The 22,756-nt window shown below is 49.1% G+C and overlaps 1 protein-coding gene across 1 annotated transcript in view; it reads left to right on the top strand.

The window, feature by feature from the left end:
- MYT1 (myelin transcription factor 1) overlaps nucleotides 1-22,756 on the top strand; it is a 93,581-nt gene that overhangs the window by 16,393 nt on the left and 54,432 nt on the right. The window contains exon 2 of the mRNA XM_019548097.1: nucleotides 14,182-14,279. Within this exon, the coding sequence (XP_019403642.1) occupies nucleotides 14,182-14,279 (98 nt within the window). The remainder of the gene's footprint in view (nucleotides 1-14,181; nucleotides 14,280-22,756) is intronic.

Raw genomic sequence — 22,756 nt, 5'->3', positions numbered from 1 at the left:
TGGGGGGGAGGGGGGGGACAGAAATGGGAGAAATCTGCCCCCAGATTTGGGGTTTGAACTCAGGGGAAACAAGTCAGGTTTAGGAGTCGGTGAAGCGTCGCTGAGATATGGTCCTATTTCTGCATGAGGTGCCCCGCTTTCAGCTGGTATCGGCTGGTGTTGTTGCCCTAAAGTCCACCAAGATAGACTTGCTTACAAGCCATGTCCCTTAGTTTGAAATGGGTTCCCTCCCTTCCCTTAAAAACCCCTTAAAAATTCCCTCCCCTTAAAAACCTCTCCTTAAAAACCCGTTTGCTTTAGGAAATCAAGGCTTAAATTGCCCCAAGTCATCAGGGGTTTGCAAATCTGGGAAACAGGGATGGGAGGGGAGGTTGGTTGGCTTTGTTTTTTGCAGGACAGGAGTAACTTTTTGTACAAGTCCCTAATATGGGGTATGTATTTCTGTCTGCTAGTAAAGCACTAGTTTCTGGAGATGTTTTCCTAGTCTTCTTCAGCATGGAGAAGGGGCCAGTTCCTCATCCCCCACTGGGCCTGTGCCCTGGGTAACCCAGCTGGAGCGGTGGAGGGGAGCCCCCTCTCCAGATCCAGATGTGGAGGCTTTTGCCTAGGCAGGACCTGCAGGAGGCAGCTGGATGTTTGCCTCGTGCAGATGCCACTGCAAGCCGTAGGCCAAGGGTGCGCTGAGGATGGGGCTGAGGCTAGCAGGGTGTGATGGGCATGGGAGTCCCGCACATAATGCTGCAGAGGCCCACGGCTGCCTGTTCAACCGCAGGGGCCATGAACGACCCAGCAGTGGCCTAAGACCTCTTCTGCCCACCTCATCTGGGGTGGGAATGCAGAATCTCGCCCAAATTCAAAGTCTGCCTCAGGTAGTTGGCAGTGCCCTCTCTTTCCAAAGCCATGCATTTCAAAGGGAAAGAGAGCTAAAGAGCCGCTCTTAAATAACCGGCCTCTGGGCATGGACAAGGGTTTGCAGATCCCAGAGGAGGATGCTGGAGTGGGCCGACAAGCCGCAGTCTGTCTTTACACTCCCGGTCCCGTGTGCTAGGGATTTCGTGGCTGAATGTGTGTGCATGCACACCCATCCGTGTGGTGGCTGTGAGTGTGGCCCTCTCCTTTTCCCTGCGCTGTCTTTGGGAACAGGGCAGCGGGGACGCTCCGTGCCCCATTCAGAGGGAAGGCAAGAGCCTAACGCTGGCTTGCAAACAGGCATTCAAATCAGGACTAGCTCCAGGGAAGTCGGAGGAGCTGCCCCTATATAAAACTGGTAGAAAAGGCCCCCCATGAGTCGATGTGTGCTGCCTCCCCCCCAGCCCAATATGCTGGTTATGTCAAAGGAGCTGGGGGTGGGAGGGGAGGTTCTCCCTGTGCAGAAATCCTGAGAGACACAGACCCCACGGGGAAGGGTTTGAATGCCGGAAGTAATTTCACTCTCCTGGCTTCTTCTTTTCCGGACTTGAATTTCCCACTCCCCTCCCACCCCACTTTGGACCCTGGCTCAGAGGACTTGGCCCTCCTTTGTTGGGGCCGTGTTCCCGGTGCTGGAAGCAGCCCCTCGGCCTGGCTCTGGGTGGCTGGGCCGATGTTTGTCTCTGTCTTTGCCCTGATCCTCGCTGTGACATCTCTCCCCACCAACCCCTCTCTTCTTCCCTTATCCCCCTTTTTCCTTCTACCCACTCCTCCTTCCCTGCCTCCTCTCTCTGTGTCTTCTGCCTTTCATTTCTCTGATTCCCACTCTCTCTTTTTCCTCTTGTGCTTCCTCTCCCCACCCTTATCACTGCCGCACCTAAAAGCCCTGGTCAAGGGCCAAGACAGCCTGATGCCAGGCATCGGCACAACGTGGTGTGCACATGCACATGCACATGCACATGCACATGCACATGCACGTGCAGGTGTTTGCTCCAACCTGATTCCCTCCGCTCGTGAGGACAACCCGCCAGGAGTAACTTTCATCCTTGCGTGGGATTTTTCTCCCCACCCCCAGCATCTGCACCTTTGAAGGCAGCTCTGGGGAGCTCCAGCTGGGTGGGCTCCCGGGTCCCTATTGCAACACAGGTCACATCGGTGATGCTTTGCCCACATCTCTTGGCCACATATCACGTTTTGTGATATACATTACTGAAATGAGGATTTCTGTAATAAATATGAGTGGAGAGAGCTAGTCTGAGCTCTGCCAGGTGCCCAATCTGCTTCCTTTCTCTGTGCCTCAGTTTCCCCCTCTGTTAAGCAGATAAAACAAGCGTCCTCGTCTGAGTAAGAAGCCAGAGGGTGTTAGATGAAAAGGGCCAGCTAGGTACCCGATAATATCATCCCAACATGATGCATGATACAGCTTAGAAAGCAGAAGCTCTAGGTAGAGCTTTACATTGAGCTCTCAATTTCTGCCCCTTAAATGCAAACACTCGGCGTTGCCTCCCTCCACACATGTGCAAAGCACGGTTGCCCTGAATTGTTTCTAAAAATCCATCTGCAACAAATTCTCCTGCTGCTGTTTCGACACATTGGCTCCACAGAGGCTTTCGATTTGGTATGAAAAGTAATTATTACCGCGGTGCAGTTTAGCAGTTGTTTTTTACAGTGCTGGTAAGGTTAAAAGAAATAATAATAATAATAATATAAGAAAGACTCAGCCAGAGTAACTGCCTGCAACATGCTATTTGCATTTTTAAGGAAATACTTCTTGGAGACAGCTTGGGTGAAAGGTCGGTATTTGCATATAAATGGAAAAGAAAGTGTATGATGCTGGAAGTTACATCTATATTATTTTCTCAGCAGTGAGCTGCTGTTTCGGAGATTAAGGGACGCGGCTTGAATTTGGCTTTTATTGAATAGCGAAGGCACCAGGAAAGCCAAATTAGAGTGAAATAATGAGGCAAATGTGCAAAAAGAAAGTGGCGCCATCCCATTATTCTCCGCTCGACATACGTGTGTGTAAACAAGCATGTCGCATAGCGTGCATGCACACACATAGTGCACACACACCAGTGTAAACAAATAGCTCCCCCCATCTCACACACTCGCACTCGCACACCCCCACGCACCCACCCCAAGGGCAATGGAAGGCAGAACAGATTGCAAGGAGGGCCTGGGTTATGTTTTTCTATGCCTGGTGGGAGAAGGGAGCGATTGTTTGAGAACGATAAAGCCAGGACTTGTTTCATTTTTGTTCACGCTCAAATCTCTTCAAATGGGGATTATCCATGAGCTTGGATAAGGTTCCAGCTATTGTGCTGCAGAGAAACAGATGGGTCAGCGAGGTAGTCGTTGGCTGCCCCCAGGGTAGCGAGCAAGTGCCCCAGGTAGACATCCCAGGGCAGCAGAGCTAGTTTTTCCCTGGAGAGCAATGAAGGGTCAGAAACAACTGGTGGCCCTTGTTGCCCCTTCATTGTCCTACAGACCCTACAAAAAGCATCTAGGTAGGTTTAGGATTCCCATCCTCGCTTGCCGTCTCCGGTATGGCTACTCAGCTCTGTCCTGTGACACCCACAAAGATATCCGCCTCCTTCCCTATAAACGTGCTCAGATGTAAGTGGCAGCAGAGAAATTGCTGCAAAAATGGGCTATGTGGAATAGGTGTGAAATATGGTAGTCACTTTAATTGTCTCTCCAGGTGGGCTATATTTTCACTGGGAGGGTCCTGATTCAGCGAGCAAACCCACGAATGCCTGCACTGTAGCACTCAATGCAGAAGTAAATTAAAGCCTGTGTTTAAGTGTTTGAGGATGAGGAGCTTGCCCAAAGGGGAGCCCAATGCTGCTCGGTCACAGCTCAGGGCAGCTATAGCTTTGCTTTCTCTTGCGTGTGCCCCACTCTCAAACCCCGTGCCTGGTATTTTCCCTGCTCTCTCTGCCTTGGCTTTCCCCGCTCGGGGAAGATCAGCATCCCGGGCTGACACTCGCCAAACCAGGTGCAAGACAGACATGCCGGGTGCTGTTCCCTGTGCAAAATGATCTTCCTTTTTTAATCGATATATTTTGGGGAATGACACAGAAATAGATCCGGCGCCATATGAGCGGAGCATGTGTTCTCCTCTTGAAGAACACATGAGTGACATGAACACCAGGGAGCAGGAGAAGGATGTGTTTTTTTTCAACCTTATATAGCAATTTATAGCATCTCTCTGTCACACTGCAGGGGAGTTGTCTATTTAACTGTCCAAGAGCGCCGGAGGATGTCCTCTTTTGACGAGAATAGTTTGTCTCCTTGTTTGTTCGGTGCATATTGCAGCAGTGCTTCTGACTGGGCAAATCCTATGGTGCTGGGCACTGTAAAAAGGTGGCCCTTGCCCCCAAAGAGGTCCCCATTTGAATGTAAAGAGAGGTGCAGATGGAGAAGCGATGATAGAGCAGTGTGAGTTACCATCTCAGCACACCAGCTGCCTAACTATGGTTGTGGCAAAAGTCATGGCAAAAGTGAGTTTTGAAAGGGAACACTTGGGGGAGAATGGAGCCAATGCTCGTATAAATGTGGAAGTGGGTTACCACGGCCGGCACTACTGGCTGACCGGAGGTGGGAGTTGATGGTCTTGCAATCATGAAGGAGAGATGGGGAAGGCTGTGAAAGAGCTGTGAAAGGTCTTGAAAGCAAAGACAGGTAGACAGTGTTTGTGATGGGGAAATGGGAAGCCTATTGAGGGATGCAGAGAGAGGGATGAATTGGCCCAAGTGATGGGCTGGGCGAAGGGTCCTAGTCGCAGCATTTTGTGTAGGTGCGAGGGGGGCCAAGCTGCATTTGTCCAGGCTAGAGACGAGGTGGTCGCATTAGCCGATTTGCAAGAGGGTGAGTATTCTTGGCTAAAAAAGGACCCATCTGAGAGGCTTTATGCAGAAAGGCACAGGCTGGATGGATAAGAGGACCTGCGAGGGCTCCAAGTAGAAGACAATATCCATGATACAGGCGTTGGTGACAGAGGGGATGGTGCCGTCCACAGAGGATAAGAAAAGCTTTGCTGGAGGGGGCAGGGGAGAAAGATGAGCTGTGTTTTGGCCACGTTGAGTGTGAGCTGGTCTGGGAAGAGAGATTGGCACTGCTAAACAGAAAGCAGCAGGATGAGGCTTTTCATGCTAAAGAAACAGCGGTACCCTGGCAGCAACAACTGATTCCCTATCCCTTTACATGGCAAGATCGCAGGCCTTGTGCTCCTCTTCCTATCTTCTCACCCCAGTGCCTACAGAGCTGAAGCAGATTATGCCTCGCCGTCAGCCTAAGCACCTCTGAGCCAGGCTTCTGCTGAGCCGGTTGCTTAGTTGGTTAGCAATGCAGGCGATGCTGAGAGCATCCATTCAACAGGGAAAGCCCTAAAATGATCTGATCCTACTGCAATCCCAAACCTTTCCTTCCTGTGAGGAAAGGAGAGACAGGTGTATGCATCACAGGTTTCAGCAGCTTTGATGTCCCGGCGAATAGGAGCTCGGGGGGTTAACGTGATATTATTTCCTTGCTGGAGCAGCGGAGTCAACAGATGTTAAGTGAAATGAGTTCGTTGGCAGAAGTCTCGCATTCAGCAGGTGTCTGAAAGTAACAAACTGACGGGCTGTTTTTCATAATTCAATGAGAAGGATAGTTTCTTCTTAGGACCTGGCCAGGTATGGATTGGCAGCAAGGATGTCACCGTATCAGGCAGGCAAATGCTTCCCCATAACCTCCCAGAAGGTGCAATGTCTTGCTTGTCTCATCTACTTCAAGGAGAAGTTTTTTGCTAGCCTTAAACAAGTATTTTTGTGTGCAAGGCTCAGCTTCCCTAAATAACTGGGGAGGGTCCTCTCCAGGCAAGCCAAAGAGAAGTTCTTCACGTGAACGCTGTTCTTGGGGCCTCTGGGAAGGTAGCACCAAACCCTCCTATCAATACATCCCATTTCAGTTGATTTATTAAGTCATATTTATGGATAAAGTAAGAGATGTGTCTCTCTTACACAGCTGTTAAACTTCAATTAATGTGCCTTAATGATTGGTTGTTAACTGTGCAATATACAATTAACTGCCTATATTAGCTATTAAATTAAAAGCATGTTGGGGAGGCTCACTTCTAAGCTCCCTACACCGCCTTGCTGTGGTAAACTGGGCGGTCATCCTATTAGATGAGACATTTCTGAGCCCAAAGAGAAAGGCAAGAATGACTTAGCTGGCCTGGCCGTACCTTTTCAGTTCATGGTGATCCCCAGAGAGGTGTTAATTCAGCTCCCATGAAAAAGCACCCTGGTGTATAGCTGCTCCGCTCCCACATGCTTGAAGGCTAAGCTGATACGTACTCAGACAGCGTATCAATTCAAGCAAATCTGTGTACTCTGCGTGTCGGGATTAAGCAGGGGCACGGAGCAATTAGTCACATTTCAGGCTGGGTTTTTGTTGTGCCGGCTGTGGGCTGGGGTTCAGTGCTAGCGTTAGGAGCCCAGTGACCAAAGCCATGCTGCGGAGGTGAAAGGCTCGCTCCTGGTGCCCGCAGAAAGGCCAGCCCCCCACCACGCCATGGTTTTGACGACTCAGAAATTTAAAAAACCCAACCAAGTCTGGTCCTCCATGCTTCCCCGTAGCTGGATGTACTGCTGAGCACAAACCTCCCCCTGGCTGTGAAGGGCAGTGAGGTGCTTCCCTGTTGCTTTTCTTTGGTAGCGGCTTTTTCATTAACGTTTCATGCTCCTCCTTTCTATAAAAAAGAAGGAAAGTGAATTAATAACTGGAGGGTTTGCTGGAAATAGCAGCGTAGGCTAAGAAAACAACCAGCATTGCTCCTTTCCTTTACACGGTGATGCATGCATGGGTGCTTTTCCATCTGCAGTATTGCTCACCACTGCGATGCAGCTGGCTCTGGTGTGGAACGGGACAGCAGCAATGAAGGACTGAAATGGCAAAGGCGAATTCAGATAAGTGCAATGTAATGAAATACAAAGCTGCTCCTTTTTCTCTCCACCCATTGTCAAAGAACAACATCTAGAGCATCTCCATGGGATGTGCCAGGAGAGCACAGATCCTCTCTGTTGAGGTATGCCGGCCACAGACGGCTTGGTTTGCGGCTCATGGATGTCAGAAGAAAGATTTGTATTGGCTTCAGTTAGCTGGCTCTCAGTTACTGTATTAGTCGGGGCGTGTTGTGCATTCCCCTTCTCCTTTCAAAGCACAGAGCTTGCTATCCTCAAGTTTAGTAGTCTTCCAAACTAGCTTGCATAGCCCTTGGAGAAAGAGGCACAAATACCTTGCCCCCCATGCCCAACGCAGCCTTCAGTCCTTGGCCACGCTTCTTGTGCATTGTGATACTTCCTTGAGGAGCTCCTTCTTGCCTTGGCTGAACCTTGGAGCAACATCCTCCAGCCCTGCTAACATAGGACATCAGCTTTCCACGAGAAAAGGCAGCATCCTCCTCGAACAGCAGGGAAGAAAAAGCTCGTGCCTTTCCCCTTTTTCCCCTTTCTTTTTTCTTGTGCTTATGGGAACAAACACTCCGTGACACACGTCCTTTCTCAAGATCCCTCGGCACCAAAAACACACCGTGAAGGGGATGGTGTGGCCATCTCAGAGGGTCCCTGTGCTGAGCAGGGGCCGCTGGCTGTGAGCTGTGAATGGGATTGCAACCTTATTCGTCTTTTCTCTTGCGTTAAGTAGGAAAGACTTTCTTCCCACCCTGCTCGCCTCTTGCCTTGGTTAGAAGGTTTCCAGGTCGGCCTCTTTGCTGGAGCGACTCCTTCCAGCTCTTTGCTGCAGCAATGTATCGTGCGGTGGCCTGCTTGCCCCTCTTTGATGCCACAAGGATTTTTAAAAACCTTAATTTTGATATGGCCTGAATGTGTTAGGCTGGCATTAATGCTGAGCTGCTTCCCAGTATGAGGAGCTGCTTGCTCAGACACCCCCTAGCCCGTATTAACCCCGCCAGACACATTCACCTCTGTTTGTCGTTGCTTAAAAATCCTGTCTCAGAGGAGCTATAATGTAATCTGCTTTATAACAGTGCCCTTACAGCGCTTTCCCTCCAGGAATTTATTACTAATATCTTTTTATGACATCCTGAAAGGCAAGCACATCTCCAGCCACTCGGCTGACACCAGCAAGACGGCGCTTCCAAAGGGCAGCTAGCACATCTCCTAGCAAATCAGGTGCAACATGGCCCCAAAAGCCAAGTGCTTTGCTGTGACAGGATCTACCCGGAGGGTGGCCGGTGGTGGCACCTTGTTTAAATAAAAAATGTTTGATGCCCTTTGCAGTCTTGTACTGGGGATCCTGATCTGCTTTCAAACTGGTTTCACAAGCGCAGAACCGTGTCACTACGTGGCGGCATAGGAAAACCTATTGCACTGTTAATCACAGGAGAGTTTCTGCATGGTTTTTGCATTACATCGGGTTCCCCAACACAGAGGACTCTGGGTCTAGGCCAGGCGGGATCTTAAGCGGGGGTTTGCACTAGCTGGGCTTGGCCCCACGTCACAATTGCAAGCTTTTGAATGCATCTGGAAGGACTGGAGCTAGACCAGTCCAGAACCAGAGCCGGCTTTAAGACTAGGGCTCATGAGTTTGATACCTGCTTTTTTTTCTTTAAGCATTAGTGTCTAATGTTATGTGCCTACCCAAGAATCTGCTGCTGATGGGGAACACTGCATATTAGTTTAGCCAGATGCAGCCCATTTTGGATAGAGGACGTGGCTGTCTGATGAAGCCGAGACCCGTCCCTCATTCCCTTCTGCCCAGGGCTGGAGCTGAGGAAATGAAAAGCTTCCTCTAGGAGTGCTCCATCTAGTGCCAAAGAAGGCACCTGGCCACTGGTGCTCTGGGCCAGTATAGCTTTGCAGAGCACAAATGCCTTGCAAGGGCTCTGCCAGTTTGCAAGTTGTTTGCAGCCTTTGGTAGTAGCCTCTGGACCAGCCAGTGTGGCCAGTGCACCGGGAGATGGAGGGTGGCGCATTGCCAGGTCTGCGGGAGACCCTGCCATGTTCCTCCCACAGGTTTGGGCAGGGGGAGGGTTAGGCTTGGCTTGGCTTCCAAGTTTGCACTCAAATATCCCTCCCCTCCCATCTCCGTAATAGAAACTCAGGAACCTGAATATTTTGCAAATAATTTTTTTAAAAAAAAATCACCAGTTGTTCTAAGGTATGAGGAACTGGCTTTGAGTCTAAGTTTTGCTTAACTTGGTTTTCACTGCAAGTGTTCAGCACAGCTCCAAATGCAGCCGACCAGGCTCCATAAGCAAAGAAACTGCATATCCTTTCTGCCCCATTTATTTATTCTCACAACTCATTTCCTCTCCCAGGCTTTGGGGTTGATTTTTTTAGGTCTGGACTGCAATGAGAATTGCTGCAGGGATTCTGAGGAAGAAGCCGAGCCATGATTTGAAGTGTTTTTGGCAAGATGCAATGTTTTGCACTGATCACAGAATATCAAGACTCTGTTAGAGGAGCCCAGGCTGTGAATATGGGCCAGAGCTGAACTTCCTTAAAGGTTTTTCACTAAGGTGACTAGATTCAGGGTTGCTCTGCTAAGAGGAGAATGCATTTTGGTGATGGGCAGGTCATAAATGCACGCTGCAGATAGTCCTGGGGAGCACACAGTGATTGGGGTAGTTGAGATGGCAGAAACTAGAGATGGGAAAACTAGTCCTAAAACTTGCTGGGAGGGATTTGAATATTAAGCAGCTTCCCTCAGCTTCAAAAGGAAGTCCAAGGTCCCCTTGAGCCATGAGCCTGGTGTTTCTGTAGCTGGAGTGGTGGGCACAGGAGTGATGGGGGTTGCATCAGAGCATCCACCTGCCTTGGCCCCCGGACCTAAAAATACAGGCAGCAGTTCAGAGCTGTGCTGAGCTGGGACAATTTTCCTTTGGTGCTGGCCCCATGCAAGGTGCCACCTTATGCCTGTAAATTCACAGCGAGATGCCTTCACTGCTCTGCAGCTGCCTCCCAGTTCTCCCACTGATGGTCCATAAAGGGTTAAAAGCCCCACAAGATCCATTGATTTCATCTGGAGTTGTGGGAGCTCAGCACCTTTCTGGATCAGTCCCTAAGCATCTGGGGTAACATGTTGGGTTCCTTCTCATCGCCGTTTTTTTACATCACAAAAACACTCTCCACTTTTCTTCTCAGCGCGTTTGGTCTCCTGAGGGATATGGGAGCTTCAGACGCCAACTCTGGCATCATTCAGAATAAACTGGAAATGCAAGGCTGGGCTCTCCCAAGTCTTTCAGTGCATTTGGTTCAGTGCAGACTAAATGAGTGTACTATTCATCAACTAACAGTGTCCCGAATAAAGTCACTTCTTGTATTTTTCTTCTCCAGAGTGGGATGTCTCAGGGCTGGGTCGGAGGGGAGGAAGAATGCATTTAGTTGATAAATTCCTGGATGAAACCTACTCTTCATTACAAGGCATATTCTGCCCTTGGCTAATTGTGCTGAGCTCTTGTTAGATGCTCTCTGTAGTCTCCCAGCAGCACTTTGCCCCTGCAGGGGAGTGGCAAAGAGGACGGAGCTGGGCTGGTCTCAGCGGGGCCGGACGTCAGGACCAGGAGCAATGGGCTCAAGTTGCAGCGAGGGAGTTTTAGGTTGGATATTAGGAAAAACTCTCACTAGGAGGATGGTGAAGCACTGGCATTAGTTATCTAGAGAGGTGGCGGAGTCTCCATCCTTGCAGGTTTTTAAGGCCCGACTTGACAGGGCTTTGGCTGGGATGATCTAGTTGGGAATGGTCCTACTTTGAGCATGGGGTTGGACTAAATGTGACCTCCTGAAGTCCCTTCCAACCTTAATTTTCTATGAGTTTATGGTTCAGTTAGTGTTATAGAATAATGCTCGGGGCAGGGATTAAATCAGGGTGTTTCCACCCGGCTCTAAGGCAGCTTGACTCTATTCAGAGCCCTTGCAAAGTGGAAGGAAAACCACGGGGGTTCGGTGACTAATGTCTCATCTGGAAGAGCCTCTTCAGAGCCTGTGGTCCTTCAGGGGGAGGAGAGAGATGCCTCCTTTCTTGGGTGGCCCAGGGAATTTTCCAAGCAGAAGAAGACTTACTCCACATGCTTTATAACAGGAGCCACGTGATCTGTGGTTTGGCCAGGTCCAGGATTTGCAGGGCAGCCAGCGACACCCTAAGTGGAAGGTGACAGTGATACCCTGAGATAAAGGAGGCTATGTCCACACAAAAATCCCAGACATATGCCCTTCAGACTGGCGGCAGGTCTGTTTTGCTAGCATGAGCTACCTGCTCCATCACTTGCCCATGGCATGACCAAAAGTAGGGACTCCGCCATGCCGGGCTTCAACAGCTGCTCCTTCTTGCTACTTCAACATGTGCCCCACAAGTACTCCCTTAAGACAAATGGAGAAGGTGGTCTTATGGTTATTTATATCCACTCCCCACTTATTCTCCATCATAGCATCAGTCAGCTGTCACTGTGAGGTGGGGAAGGATTGTGGCACCCATTTTGCAGATGGGGGACAGTGAGGCCTGAAGGTCATGTGAGAAGTCTGGATTTGCAGTGCTGGAGTTAGAAGTAGGAGCACTAACGAACCACGTAGTTATCTCGCCTTGCTCCCATTGACTTGCTGTGGAAGGGAAGTGGAGTTAACACTTCTGCGCCCTCTTTATCTTTGAAACTCTCCCTTGACCATGGCAGCATCCAAGCCAGGAGAACAATGAAACTTGTGGCCAAAGCAAACCTAAAGTATCCCCATACTAATGTCACAGAGATGAATGGGCTCCAGCATGGAGCAGAGGCCTTGGCCTTCCCACGTGGCACTCTCTTCCTCCTCCTCTCACGCAGGATGATGCTTTCTCTCTTCTCCTGGTGGCAGAAGATAAACAGAGCCCTGATTGGGGGACAGGCAGTAAATTACTCAGTGCTAAATGCCACAGGGGACCAGAGTTAAAGATTTTGGGGGAAGGATAATAGCAGGATTGTCCAAAGTGACATAACTTTGCAAAGGTGACATTTGGGGTCCGTGGGCTAGCGTGGGGGGCATGCTCTTCTGATCTTATCATCCTGACCCATAACTCAGCACAGAGGAACGAAGTCAGGTTTAATATCCTGACACTAACTCAGACCTACAAGCTGATGTACATAGCACGTGTCATTTTGGTGCGGATCAGTCGGTTTACAGCAGCTAACGTCCAAGCCCGGAGGGACTGTGTTCAGAGTTATAGCAAATTAAGGAAAATGCCCCAAATTCACCTCTGTTAACCTCCAGTTCAAAAGCCCCTGGGGGCTTGTATTCTCTGCGCTGCAAGACTGTATTGTTACCTAGCTCTTCATCTCTAGACCTCAACACCTTTTACACAAGGCAAGAAGCATCAGTCCCCATTTCGCACATAGGGACAGTGGGACGAAATGACGACTATTCCTGGCTCTGCTGCTGATCTGGTATTTGATTGGGGTGACTCCCAAATGATTCCCAGGACAGCCTCCCATCTCCTGTACTCTGACAATTCCCATAGGGATGGTGCACCCTCATGGCCCAAAATGAAAGGCTTTGCAGTCACTGTGGACCATGGTAAAAAACCCCTTCACCTTCTGCTCCGAGAAGGGCAGAGGAAGGATCGTTTCACTTGCTTTCACTTGCTTTCGCTTGCAGGCTTACGCAAAATTTCCCCCAGTCTTAGCAAACGTAAAGGGAAGTTACATTTCCTAATGGTGCTCTAGTGCTCTTGATTCTGGCTTCTGTCAGGGTCACGGAGACGGGGTTTTCTGGTGTAATTACACGTTCTCTGTTCCCTGTGGACTCGATGCTTCTAATAGTGTGTTTCTATCACTTCTGTCCTGCCCACTTCAATCTAGGTTATGAGATCGCTTGCCACCCAGAGTTAGTTCATGGAGTGCAATTGCAGCAGCTGCTGCAGTTCAAGGCAGAAGGAGCAGTGACTCTTCCAGGACAAGGCAGCAGGGCTGGTGCAGCTGCATGCTGAAGCATTGTGACACAGAATGGCATAGCTTGCGGGTCTGGGTAGGGAGTGGAGAGAGCTTGCTCTGTGCTGCCTGTCTATACCAGCACCCTGGTTGAGAATCACTGAGAGGTTCTTTGAAGGGTGAGAAGATGTGCAAAGCATGAAGAGACCAGCAGATAAGGGCAGGCTCAGACTGTCCCTGCCTAGCAGCTCCCCCATACCCACTACCTTCTCCCCTGCAAGGTTAGCTGTGTAATAAATACCTTTGCTTTTGAAATAGGGTGCTTCTCAAGTCATGCAAGTTATGCAGGGGTGCCTTGAGTCTGGAAAGGTTGAGGACCACTGCTCCACCTGGTGCTGTGAAACTCTTGCAAGTCCTTAATCTGTTTTGCAGGACAGGGAGATCAAAGTGACGGGGCTGCAGGAACTGCGGGGTGCTCTTTAGCACAGCAGGGCCGGGCGAGATGTCTCTCCGTATTGCTGTTTTTATTGCAGGGGACTCAATGTTCTGGGTTGAGGGTCCTGAGCAAAGCAAGGAGGAGATGGTAGCTCGCCCCGTGGGACTGAGCATGCAGGGAAGGTGTTTCTCGTGCAAGGTGGGATAGGTAAGGGTCATAAGGAAGCCCGCGTCTTCCCTTTCTCAGCACAAGACTTGCCGAGCCTGCTCAGACCGTGGGCTCTCTTGGTCTCCATCCCGCACTCCCAAGTGCCTCTATCTCCAGGATCCTCAACTTTGCCAGCCCTGATGGAAAGCAGATGGGTTTAATGACCTGCTCTGGAAATGCTGGTGTTGTCTTGGGAACCTACTGTGAGAAGAGGTATGCCCCGGACTCTTTCTGAGGTCCAGCTGATGGCCTATCCTCTGCTTAGATGTGAATTTATGTGAAGGATTAAAAGCTAATGGGTTCTGCAGTAATAGCAAAAGGGGTAAGAGAGCAGCGGAACAAGCACGAAGGCCAGGTATCAAGGTTTGGATACATGGTAGGGCATTTATTGACAGCGGTCCTGCAATATTTGTCAAATATACTATGAGCACCATGCCACTGCCATGTGAGAGGCCAGGCTTCTCAAGTTTAATTCACCATTGGAGGGGCATAGCACTGCCTGTCTTACTTCCTTGGCTTGTAATTTCTATGGGGTAGGGGCCATCTTCTGGGCCCATTTCTAATAACCAGTCATGGCTCCAGTGACTGAAGCTGCCTAGTGTGACCGTGCTACCAACCATGGTGGTGGTTTCTCTTTCCTGGCCCAGATTGCTCGGCTGCCTGGGTGCAGCTGGCGGCTGTGTGATCTCGGTTGCGTTTTTCTGACGCCGTGTTTCTCTTAAACCCTCAGAAAATGAGTTCCGGGGTGAGCTGCTGAATCAAAGGTGGACCTGTGGAGACAAGATCAGCAGTTGCGAGACAAAAAGCCTACACAGCAGACGCATCAAGGTGAGAAGGCAGGTGCCGCACGCGAGCTGGCACGCAGTGGAGATGCTGTGCTGCCCCCCTGCTTTGAAGTCCCACCTCCCTGCCATCGTGAGAGGGGGGAATCGGCCACCCTAAAGTAAGCTGCAGCCCCTCAGGATGGCAAGTAGCATAGGGGACCCAGCGGAGACGTCGCAAAAGCCCCTTGCTGTAGCAAATCCCTGACATGATGTTTAAAAAGCAGGGGGACCTCCAGATATATTGAACCCACATCTGGATTTCAAAATCCTTCCCCTCCTCCTGTCCCTGTCGTTCGAGGATGCTTGGATTTAGAGAGCTGGGTCAGGCCAATCTCTATATATAAAAAGAAAAAGAAAGGCCTTTTCTGTAGGATGCAGGCTGATCGGAAGAAGCCCCCACTGCGCCAGGTGAAACATCAGTGCTTTGGAAGGAGATAAATGGGTCATTCATTCATGAACCAGGCCCTTAGAAGTCACAGAGAGAGGAAGGCAACTCAGATGCTCTCAACACAGCAGTTCATTTAGGAGAAACTGTTGCAGCTGTAACTCGCTGAAAGGGAGCTAGCCAATGCTGTCAAAACTCATGGCAGATTCACTGCCGGCAGATTAGGACGCTTTAATTAAACATAAACTGGGGTTGCTCACTATACAAATGACATTTCCTGCTTTGTGTGGGCCCTATCAAGAAACCTCTTGGTAACAAGACATCATCTTGTGACAGAATATCAGTCAACTGGAAGAGCTAAGAAATTATCATCCTGTAACTCATGTTAACTTACTTCCCCTTGCAAATCAAACGTTAAGCCTCTATGCCAGGGGAGAAAATTGTCTTGCCTTGCTTAACAAATTGTCAGCTCTAGGCAAGGTCACCAGGAAAGCTCACGCCTTGTTAGAAAGCAGAGTAAGCAGATGTTGCTATATTTAAAACCGGTTCATTAAGACGTTTTGTGGTGAACCTGCCAAATAAGCACTTAGTTTGGATTTGAAGAGACCATTGCATGTTAATAACAGTGAATTTAAAAAGGCATTTGTTCCTGACACTGAGTGCTTATGTAGCACTGGCATTTCTAAAGCATGGGAAAACTGATCTCACCCCGCTCTTGTGATGGCGTGTTGCATTACCCCCATTTTACAGGTAAGGAGAGTAAGGCAGGGAGGCAGAGTGGCCCAGGGGTCAGCTTTTAGGACGGGGATTAGGATTTGGGAGTTTGTTTCCTGAGGATTGACAAGTGGCGTGTGACCTGGGTAGATACTGAAAGTAGCTTGCGTTGTCAGGAGTTCACGCTGTAGGCAGGACGCGCTGCATTCATGCGCCCGTGCCTGTGCCTGCCTCTGTGCACACAAGACCTGACGGAGCATGCGCCTACCCTGGATCCCATAGCATTGCTATGGGCTGCTTCCCCTTTCAGGTCCTTGTCCTACATCGTGGGTTCTCCAGCTCCAGTCTGCAGGCCACATCTGGCCTGCGAAGCCATGTCATCCAGCCTCTGCATCTCCCCACAGCTTTAAAAATGCAGCGGTAGGGAAGTGGTGGCAGCGGTGATTACAGCTCCCTTGCTGCCAAATATCTAGATCCATGGAAAGCACTACAGGCTGGATGATGTGGTCTGATATACAGAGGACCGGCCCCACATCCCTTCGCTGGCCCACGTAGCCAGACAATTGAACACCCTTCTCCTACATTATTAAATCCAAATGGGATGATATTTTGGGGAGAGGGCTTTCCAAACAGCTTTCCTCTCTCTGTTCAGGACCATTTTAAAATGTGTATCCCTGCACGGGAATGCACTGCCACACTCATTCCCTGCTCCTGCATTGCCACAAGATTGGCACAGGAGAGGATAGTTTTGAACCCGGATCAAGCGTGCCGACCTGCTTTGTTGTTGTGCTCCTGCGTGTGTAACTTTCTCTTTCCGTCCAGTTGTGATTTATAATCTGCGGAGAGAGGCTGTGTGTGTGTACAAAGAAATCGAGGGGCAGGATAATATTTCTCTTTCCATGTTTGAAATGAGATCTCAGAAGAGTGATAGGTAGAGTTGCTTTTTAAACAGATCCAGCTGAGCCCATCAGTCTGGAAGCCTCTGTTTACAATTGCCTGGGCCTGAGCTGTGCACGGGGAAATGAATCTCTCTCCCTCTCCCCTCTCAACACTTGCGTGTGGCTGCCTGCTAGTTGAATAGACTATTGAATAGCAGGAAGCTCGTGCTGATGAAGGCTAGTTTACTGTTACAGCAGGTACGGCTTACACGGATAGATCCATCACAACCCTTACCCTGGCATCGTCGCCTCTGGGAGGCAGCCCCCGCTGACCGTTTCCTGAGATTATGCCACTTGAAAATAATCTAATGAGAATGGCAGCATCTTCCAGAGCTTGGAAACCACAGGGTTGAGGAACTGCGATTCTCCCACCTTGCAGGAGGAAAGAACTGTTTGTACGTCCTAAGCGACTTCAGCTCTAAGCAGCGTTTGGATGGCACGTGCCAGTCTCCATAAACCTGAATGACTGCATCTGAAACAGCCCTGAACGCCAGCACGGAGGATGCGACGCGGTGGAGCATCCTTTCTGGTCCGGTTCGCTTGCACCGAGGACGCCTGTGTTATCGCTACAGAGCGGCCGCGCTCGGGAAATGTTGCATCGGTGCCGGAAGTTTTGGCAAATGGAAAGTGACAGGGCAGCTTCATTAGGATGTTTATTGCGCAGCTGTAATTTTTAATTTGGGGGTTGGCGGGAGTCGCGAGCTCGCACGTAAACGATGTCAAGGAAGAATCCTCCCAAGACCCGGAGGCAGAGGGTGCCACGCGGGGTGTCCTTTCTGCGAGGGAGCACGCACAAAAAAGCGACCACGATTTATTCAGCTGCAAATAGGACTCGCAATGGGTGGAAATGTCAGGAGGGTTTAAATCAAGCAGCAGGGAGGACCCTAAAGGAGGTGCGGGGAGGGTGGAGGGAACCCAAGCGTGGTTACAGCATAACAGCTTCGAGCTATAGGATGGACAAGCTGGCTTCAAGACACATTTTGCCTTTGTAAAAGGAGAGGGGTTTCTAAGCCCGGGGCAAACTCCCTCCGTCTCCCCTGCCCCCACCACCTTTTTATTTCCTTTTAATTAGAAGCTACAGAGGGGCCAATGTACCAAAGTCACCGTCGTTTTATGGAGTCCTTGAAGGAGAAATATATTGGGGAGGAAAACAGAAGTCCCTGCAGCTCGGGGCTGAGCATCCCCGCGTGTTTGGTGGCTAGAAAATGAATGGGCTGGATGCTGATGTCGCTCGGGTCAGATGATGAGGTCACGTGGACCAGCTGCCAATCAGATCTGGCTCTCTTGCAATCAGAGGATTAAAAATCCCATGTGAGGTCTGTCCCAGCGGCATGGAGAGCACGGCTACGGTGCACCAGCCTTTATGGCCAGCGACACACAAGGAAAGGCATCTCCACGGGCCATTTGGGACTTCCCAATCCCAACTGGCCAGGTCCCCTGTTCCAGGGGGGCACAGTCCAGGGTTGGGCTGGACCTCAGGCCTTTTAAGCTGCAGCAAGCTACTCTAACCATTTGCCACTACTTCTCCCAGTAAAAGGGAAAGCAAATGGTGGTCAGGAAGGGGCTCACTCTGGCTGTTCCTGGGTGTATTGTCACCCTCTGGATGGACACTGAATTTCCCAATGGTCACAAAGCCACTTGGGCAGCTCCCTGGAGCCCTGGCTTTGCTCTTAGTAGCAATAAAGGGGGACCAAGCAGGGACTCGGGAAGCCAAGGTCTTGATGATGCATCCCAGTGGCGTCTCATTGAAAACGATGGACCGTGAGCTAAGCAGGATCAGGAATGGCTTGCAAAAGTCAAGGTGTCAAGCCTTGTCTGGGACTCAACAGGAAAGGTGGAGCCTGAGACAGGCGCAATTACTCCAAAACCTCCTTTTTCTTGGTAGGGGCATAGGGAAAGCTGCATCCCTTACTGAAAGGAGACTGTTCAGATGGTCAGAGGAGGGTGGCGGGGAGAGGCCGAGTCCTTGGGAAACTCCCACACCCTCCCCAGCCCCTGGCTTATGGAGGTGTAGGTGGATGCAAAACCTGTCTGTGTATCTCTTGTCAGCATCATGCAGGCAAGCGTCCTGTTTTCTGGCCATGTACAAGTTGTTTGGTCAACCTGAGCTGAAAACCCCGTTGATCGGTCTGGTTCAGCCACACAAGGGAGTTATATGGCCAGCATCATATATGGGTCAACTGGGAATGGGGTAATGGCACAGATCCAGAGCAGGGCTCAAAATCCTGTGTCTGGAGCCATAGCAAGAGGCCTCAACTCCTCTGCCCCCACCCCCTGGCAGGCACAAAGTAGCCCTACCTCGTTCCTACAGTCTTTGGTTGGCAGGATGTGCAAAAGCCCCTTTTGGGCATTGCAAAGGGAAAGCAACGTTATTAATTAGTAGTAATATCATCATTATTTTGTCATTATCGTTATTATTATGAACAACTGCAATAAGGTCAAGGTCTACATTTTGGCTAGGTAAAAAAAAACGAAGTTTCTCTTTAGCTGTTGCTGCCAGGGGGCAAATTTAGGTCCATTTATGTGTGTGTGTGTGTAAAGATGGACATAGTCCCTGTCTGTTTGTCTGCTAAGATGAAAGTAGGATGGAATTGGTACCAATGAACATTAGCAGAAGTGCTTTTTTCTTATTCTTTCAGTGCAAAATAAATATTCCATCCGCCATTCGCCACCCCCCCGCCTTTGTCCAAATGAATGCTTTCTAAGTATGTTTATTTCTTCTGAGCTCCGCAGTGCTCTTGAATATACATAACGTATTAACGCTGACCTTGGGGAATTTCAGCGTGGCCCTTAATGATATATTTGCATAGAGCTGTCAAAATGACAACACGGGCTCCACCCCGTGAGTGGCTGAGCGGTGTACAAAGCCAGTCGCACTCGGGTATTGTAAAGAACCAGAAAATGGAGCGTCAGGCTGAATGAGTTGTGATGGTTTTGCACTGGCGCCCAGCATAAAGTTGTTCGCACTGGGGACAAAAAAAAAACATTTAAAAAACGGCCATGATTACTGTAATTAAACTTCAGATCTATGCAGTATCATCCTGAATATGCGTGAGTGTAGTCTTAGTATTCAGATGTAGTGCTGGAGCTGGTATGCCATCAATGTTTGATTTATACCTTACTTGAGGAAACAGGGGTAGAGGTTGTAGCCGTGTTGGTCTAAAGACATAGGCAAAGAAGGCCTTTTAGGTAAATCTGATATCTTTTATTAGACCAACGCAAATAGTTGGAAAATTTTTTCTTAGCAAGCTTTCAGATATAAATACCCTTTGTCAGGCTGAGGAGCACACCGACTGCAGATACTTCCTTAGCCCGATGGAGGGTATTTATACCCAAAAGCTTGCTAAGAGAAATTTTTCCAGCTATTTAAGCTGGTCTAATAAAAGTTGTCAGATTTACCCAAAGACCCTTGTCTTACTTGAGCAAAAACTTTCTTAGTTTATTGCCAAGAAAAAAACCTCATTTCAGCCCTATACATTGCAAGATTGTTAAACTTATTTCTGCAGTAGTGATAAAGGACCCCAAATGAAATGAGGTATTATACATACATAGGGCACAGACACATCGTAAATCTACTAATGGCTTTGCTACTGCCAGTGACCCTATGTGGGAGATGCTCTGATACTGCGGTGAGGGGTGGCAGTACAAAACTCACAGACAGTTATATATATCGTCATTGTAGCATTATTAATACACTTGAGATAATAGAGTATAAGTTGAGTGATCATCTACTGGGTTGCAGTGAGGAGTAGAAGAGACAAAATCCTAATACCATCTGGGTAGCTTTTCAATTTGGTTATTAGGAGTGCAGGGGAGAGAACAAATGGACATATTCCATTAGTCTCCAAGACTGCAAACGCGCCCAGCGTGACCTGCAATTTCATATTAAAATGATGTGTCTGGTTGGCTTCTCACTGATAAGGCAGCAACTAAAGGGCACTGGTCTCATGTTACCCTTATGCACATGAGCCTGATAACTACAGAGACTTCCGAGTAGCCGGTGTAGGTGCTGCCTGTTTATGTGAGTCACCTGGGAAAGGGCTCACTGGCTCGGAAGGGACCTTTTCCTTGGGCCTTTGCACCTTTGGGCACAGGGTGGAGGAAATGACAAATACAACTTCATGATGAAAAGTTCAGCAGAAAGTCAAGCTCATGCTTAGAAGCCAGATAGGGAAAAGATGTGTGTTGGGGGTGGTGGGGAGAGGTTTTTGGAGTGAAAACTGATTCAAGGAAAAATACTTGCATAAACCTAGGGTGCAAAGCAGTGTCACTCCAAAAATGCAGTTGTCTCCTGCAGATGATTCGATTAGAAAGCTAAGAACGGAGACGGCTTGAGTTCGGAAATCCTCTCTGCCATCTCACACCCCAGCTCCTTCTTCCCTCTCCCCATCCCGCAGGAAATCTTATTAAAATAAACATAGCCCCTGTGTATCATAGTGTGAGGAGATTCTTGGTGCATGGCCATGTCACATCCTCACCTAATTGAGAGATGGGGGTCTTTACCATGGGGACCTGAAAAACTGGAGGCTAGCCCATGTTGCCCTGCCCCACTTCAAGACACGGCACCTAACACCTCATGCCTGGCTGAGGTTAAAAATCCTTCCATCTCTTCCACTTGTGTGATCTGTCTACCATCTACTCTCTTTGTAACATCTGCCAAAATGGCACTGAGATACCAGGGAGTGTGGGCCACTAATGGACAGGAAAGCAGGGTGGTTAGGTTATGGCCCCTTCGAAAATCCAAGTGGGACAAGGGTGCCCCTAGAAATGTTGCTCACAAGCTAAACTCAGTCCTTCAGTGTCCTTTTTATCCCATTTCAGTGAAGGACATGTTATCCTGCAATGATGGATGTTGCTCAGTATAGGTAGCATATAAATGGACCCTTTTGGCAAAAGGTGGCTAAACCATGGAGCCTTGTGACTACGGCTCTATCTCTTTTTTTTCTTGTGCCATTTGCTGGCGCTGTGCTCCCACAGCTACATGGCAGGACACAGGGTGGGGGGGCCCCAGGCCAGGGGGCCAGCACCGGACCATCCCATTCTCCTGAGGCACCAGCCGGGGACTGGGCTTAATTTGTTTGAAAAACAAGTACGTGCAAACACTAATACGATGCTCCAAATCTTAATTTGTTCAAAAACCTAGTTCATGCAAGCACGGATGTGACTCTCCACAATAAACAGGTTTACATTTTATAAACCTATTTAATTTAACAAAGATTAAACCCCATGGTGTGTACAAGTGCCCTGTGACAGCTCTTTCAGCTTCCATGTAGATTCAGACTGGTTCGGGGGTGACATGGATACCTGTTCATCACTAGTTCTAGGAAAGCAGACATGCATTGCTCATAGACCGTATTGCAGGGTAACAACATCTGGGCACTGGAAGTCCTGCACTGTCCGGGCTATAACTAAGCTCTCTAGGCACTTCCTGCCTTCTCTAAGATGTCAGGCTTTGGGAGACTGGATTTTCACTGCTTTGCTTGTCCTTCCCTGCAAGCTGGAGCTTTCCATGCTGAGCGGAAGTAGTGCTTCCTGATGACCATTTCTGAGTCCGATAAATTGCAAATGGAAAGGTGCTTTGGAAAATGAATGCCACAGCTGTTCTCTCCGTCAGTAGGAGTGAACAGTTTGCAAGCAGTGCCCATTAGGCTTCCTGCAACCCTCTCTATTCTCTGCTCTTTGAATAATTTATCTGCAGGAAATCCAAATTGCCAAGGCACCAGCAGAATGCTTGCCAATTTCCCTGGGAAAACTGACAAAAAAAAAAAACAACCCAGAAAAAGGAGGGGGGAAAAAAAGCTCTAGATTTTCATTTCAGCTGAACACAGCCTCCTAGCAATCAAACATATTAGTTCTATTGTGCAGCGTGCATTGGAAGGCATTAGCTAGCTAGCTCAGAGCACAGCACATTTGAAAGGCTCATAAATGTAATGAAGTCCTTTTTGACACCTGCTCCTCTCCACACTTTAAATGTGAGCCATTGGTCCGTGGGGAACCAGAGCTTTAAAAATAGAAATTATAGTAATTGTCTTCTGTGTTATTGGGAAGATCGTAATAAATGTGGAGCGTAACACTATGGCACCATAAGACTATTGCTGACAGGATGCATAAATTACTTGAGGTTTTGATTTTCTTCCAACCCCCCGTTACAAAAAACCCTGTAAATCATTATATGTTAGTGCTGTGTTTCCAAGGGCTGGGAAGGGGAGAGCCACTCGGGGAAATTTCATCGTGCTGATTTGAGGCATTCTCTTTATAGGTAGCACTCCAGCTTTGTCATCTATCTGTTTTTAGTGGGTGGGGGGAAGTAAAACCCTTACTATGAAAAATAGCAGTGCAAATCCAGTTTCATGCCTTATGAATTCTTATGGAAAAGAACTCCCCTTCCCTCCCCCACATCCCCCACATCCCCCTGCCCTTTAAAAAAAAAAAAAAAGGTGTGCT

This window comes from Crocodylus porosus, unplaced genomic scaffold (genome assembly GCF_001723895.1).
Source record: "Crocodylus porosus isolate Cpor-Errol unplaced genomic scaffold, CroPor_comp1, whole genome shotgun sequence".
In the NCBI taxonomy this organism is placed as follows: Eukaryota; Metazoa; Chordata; order Crocodylia; family Crocodylidae; genus Crocodylus; species Crocodylus porosus.
Note: the sequence above shows the minus strand (reverse complement) of the source record. Positions and strands in the feature narration are given on the sequence as shown.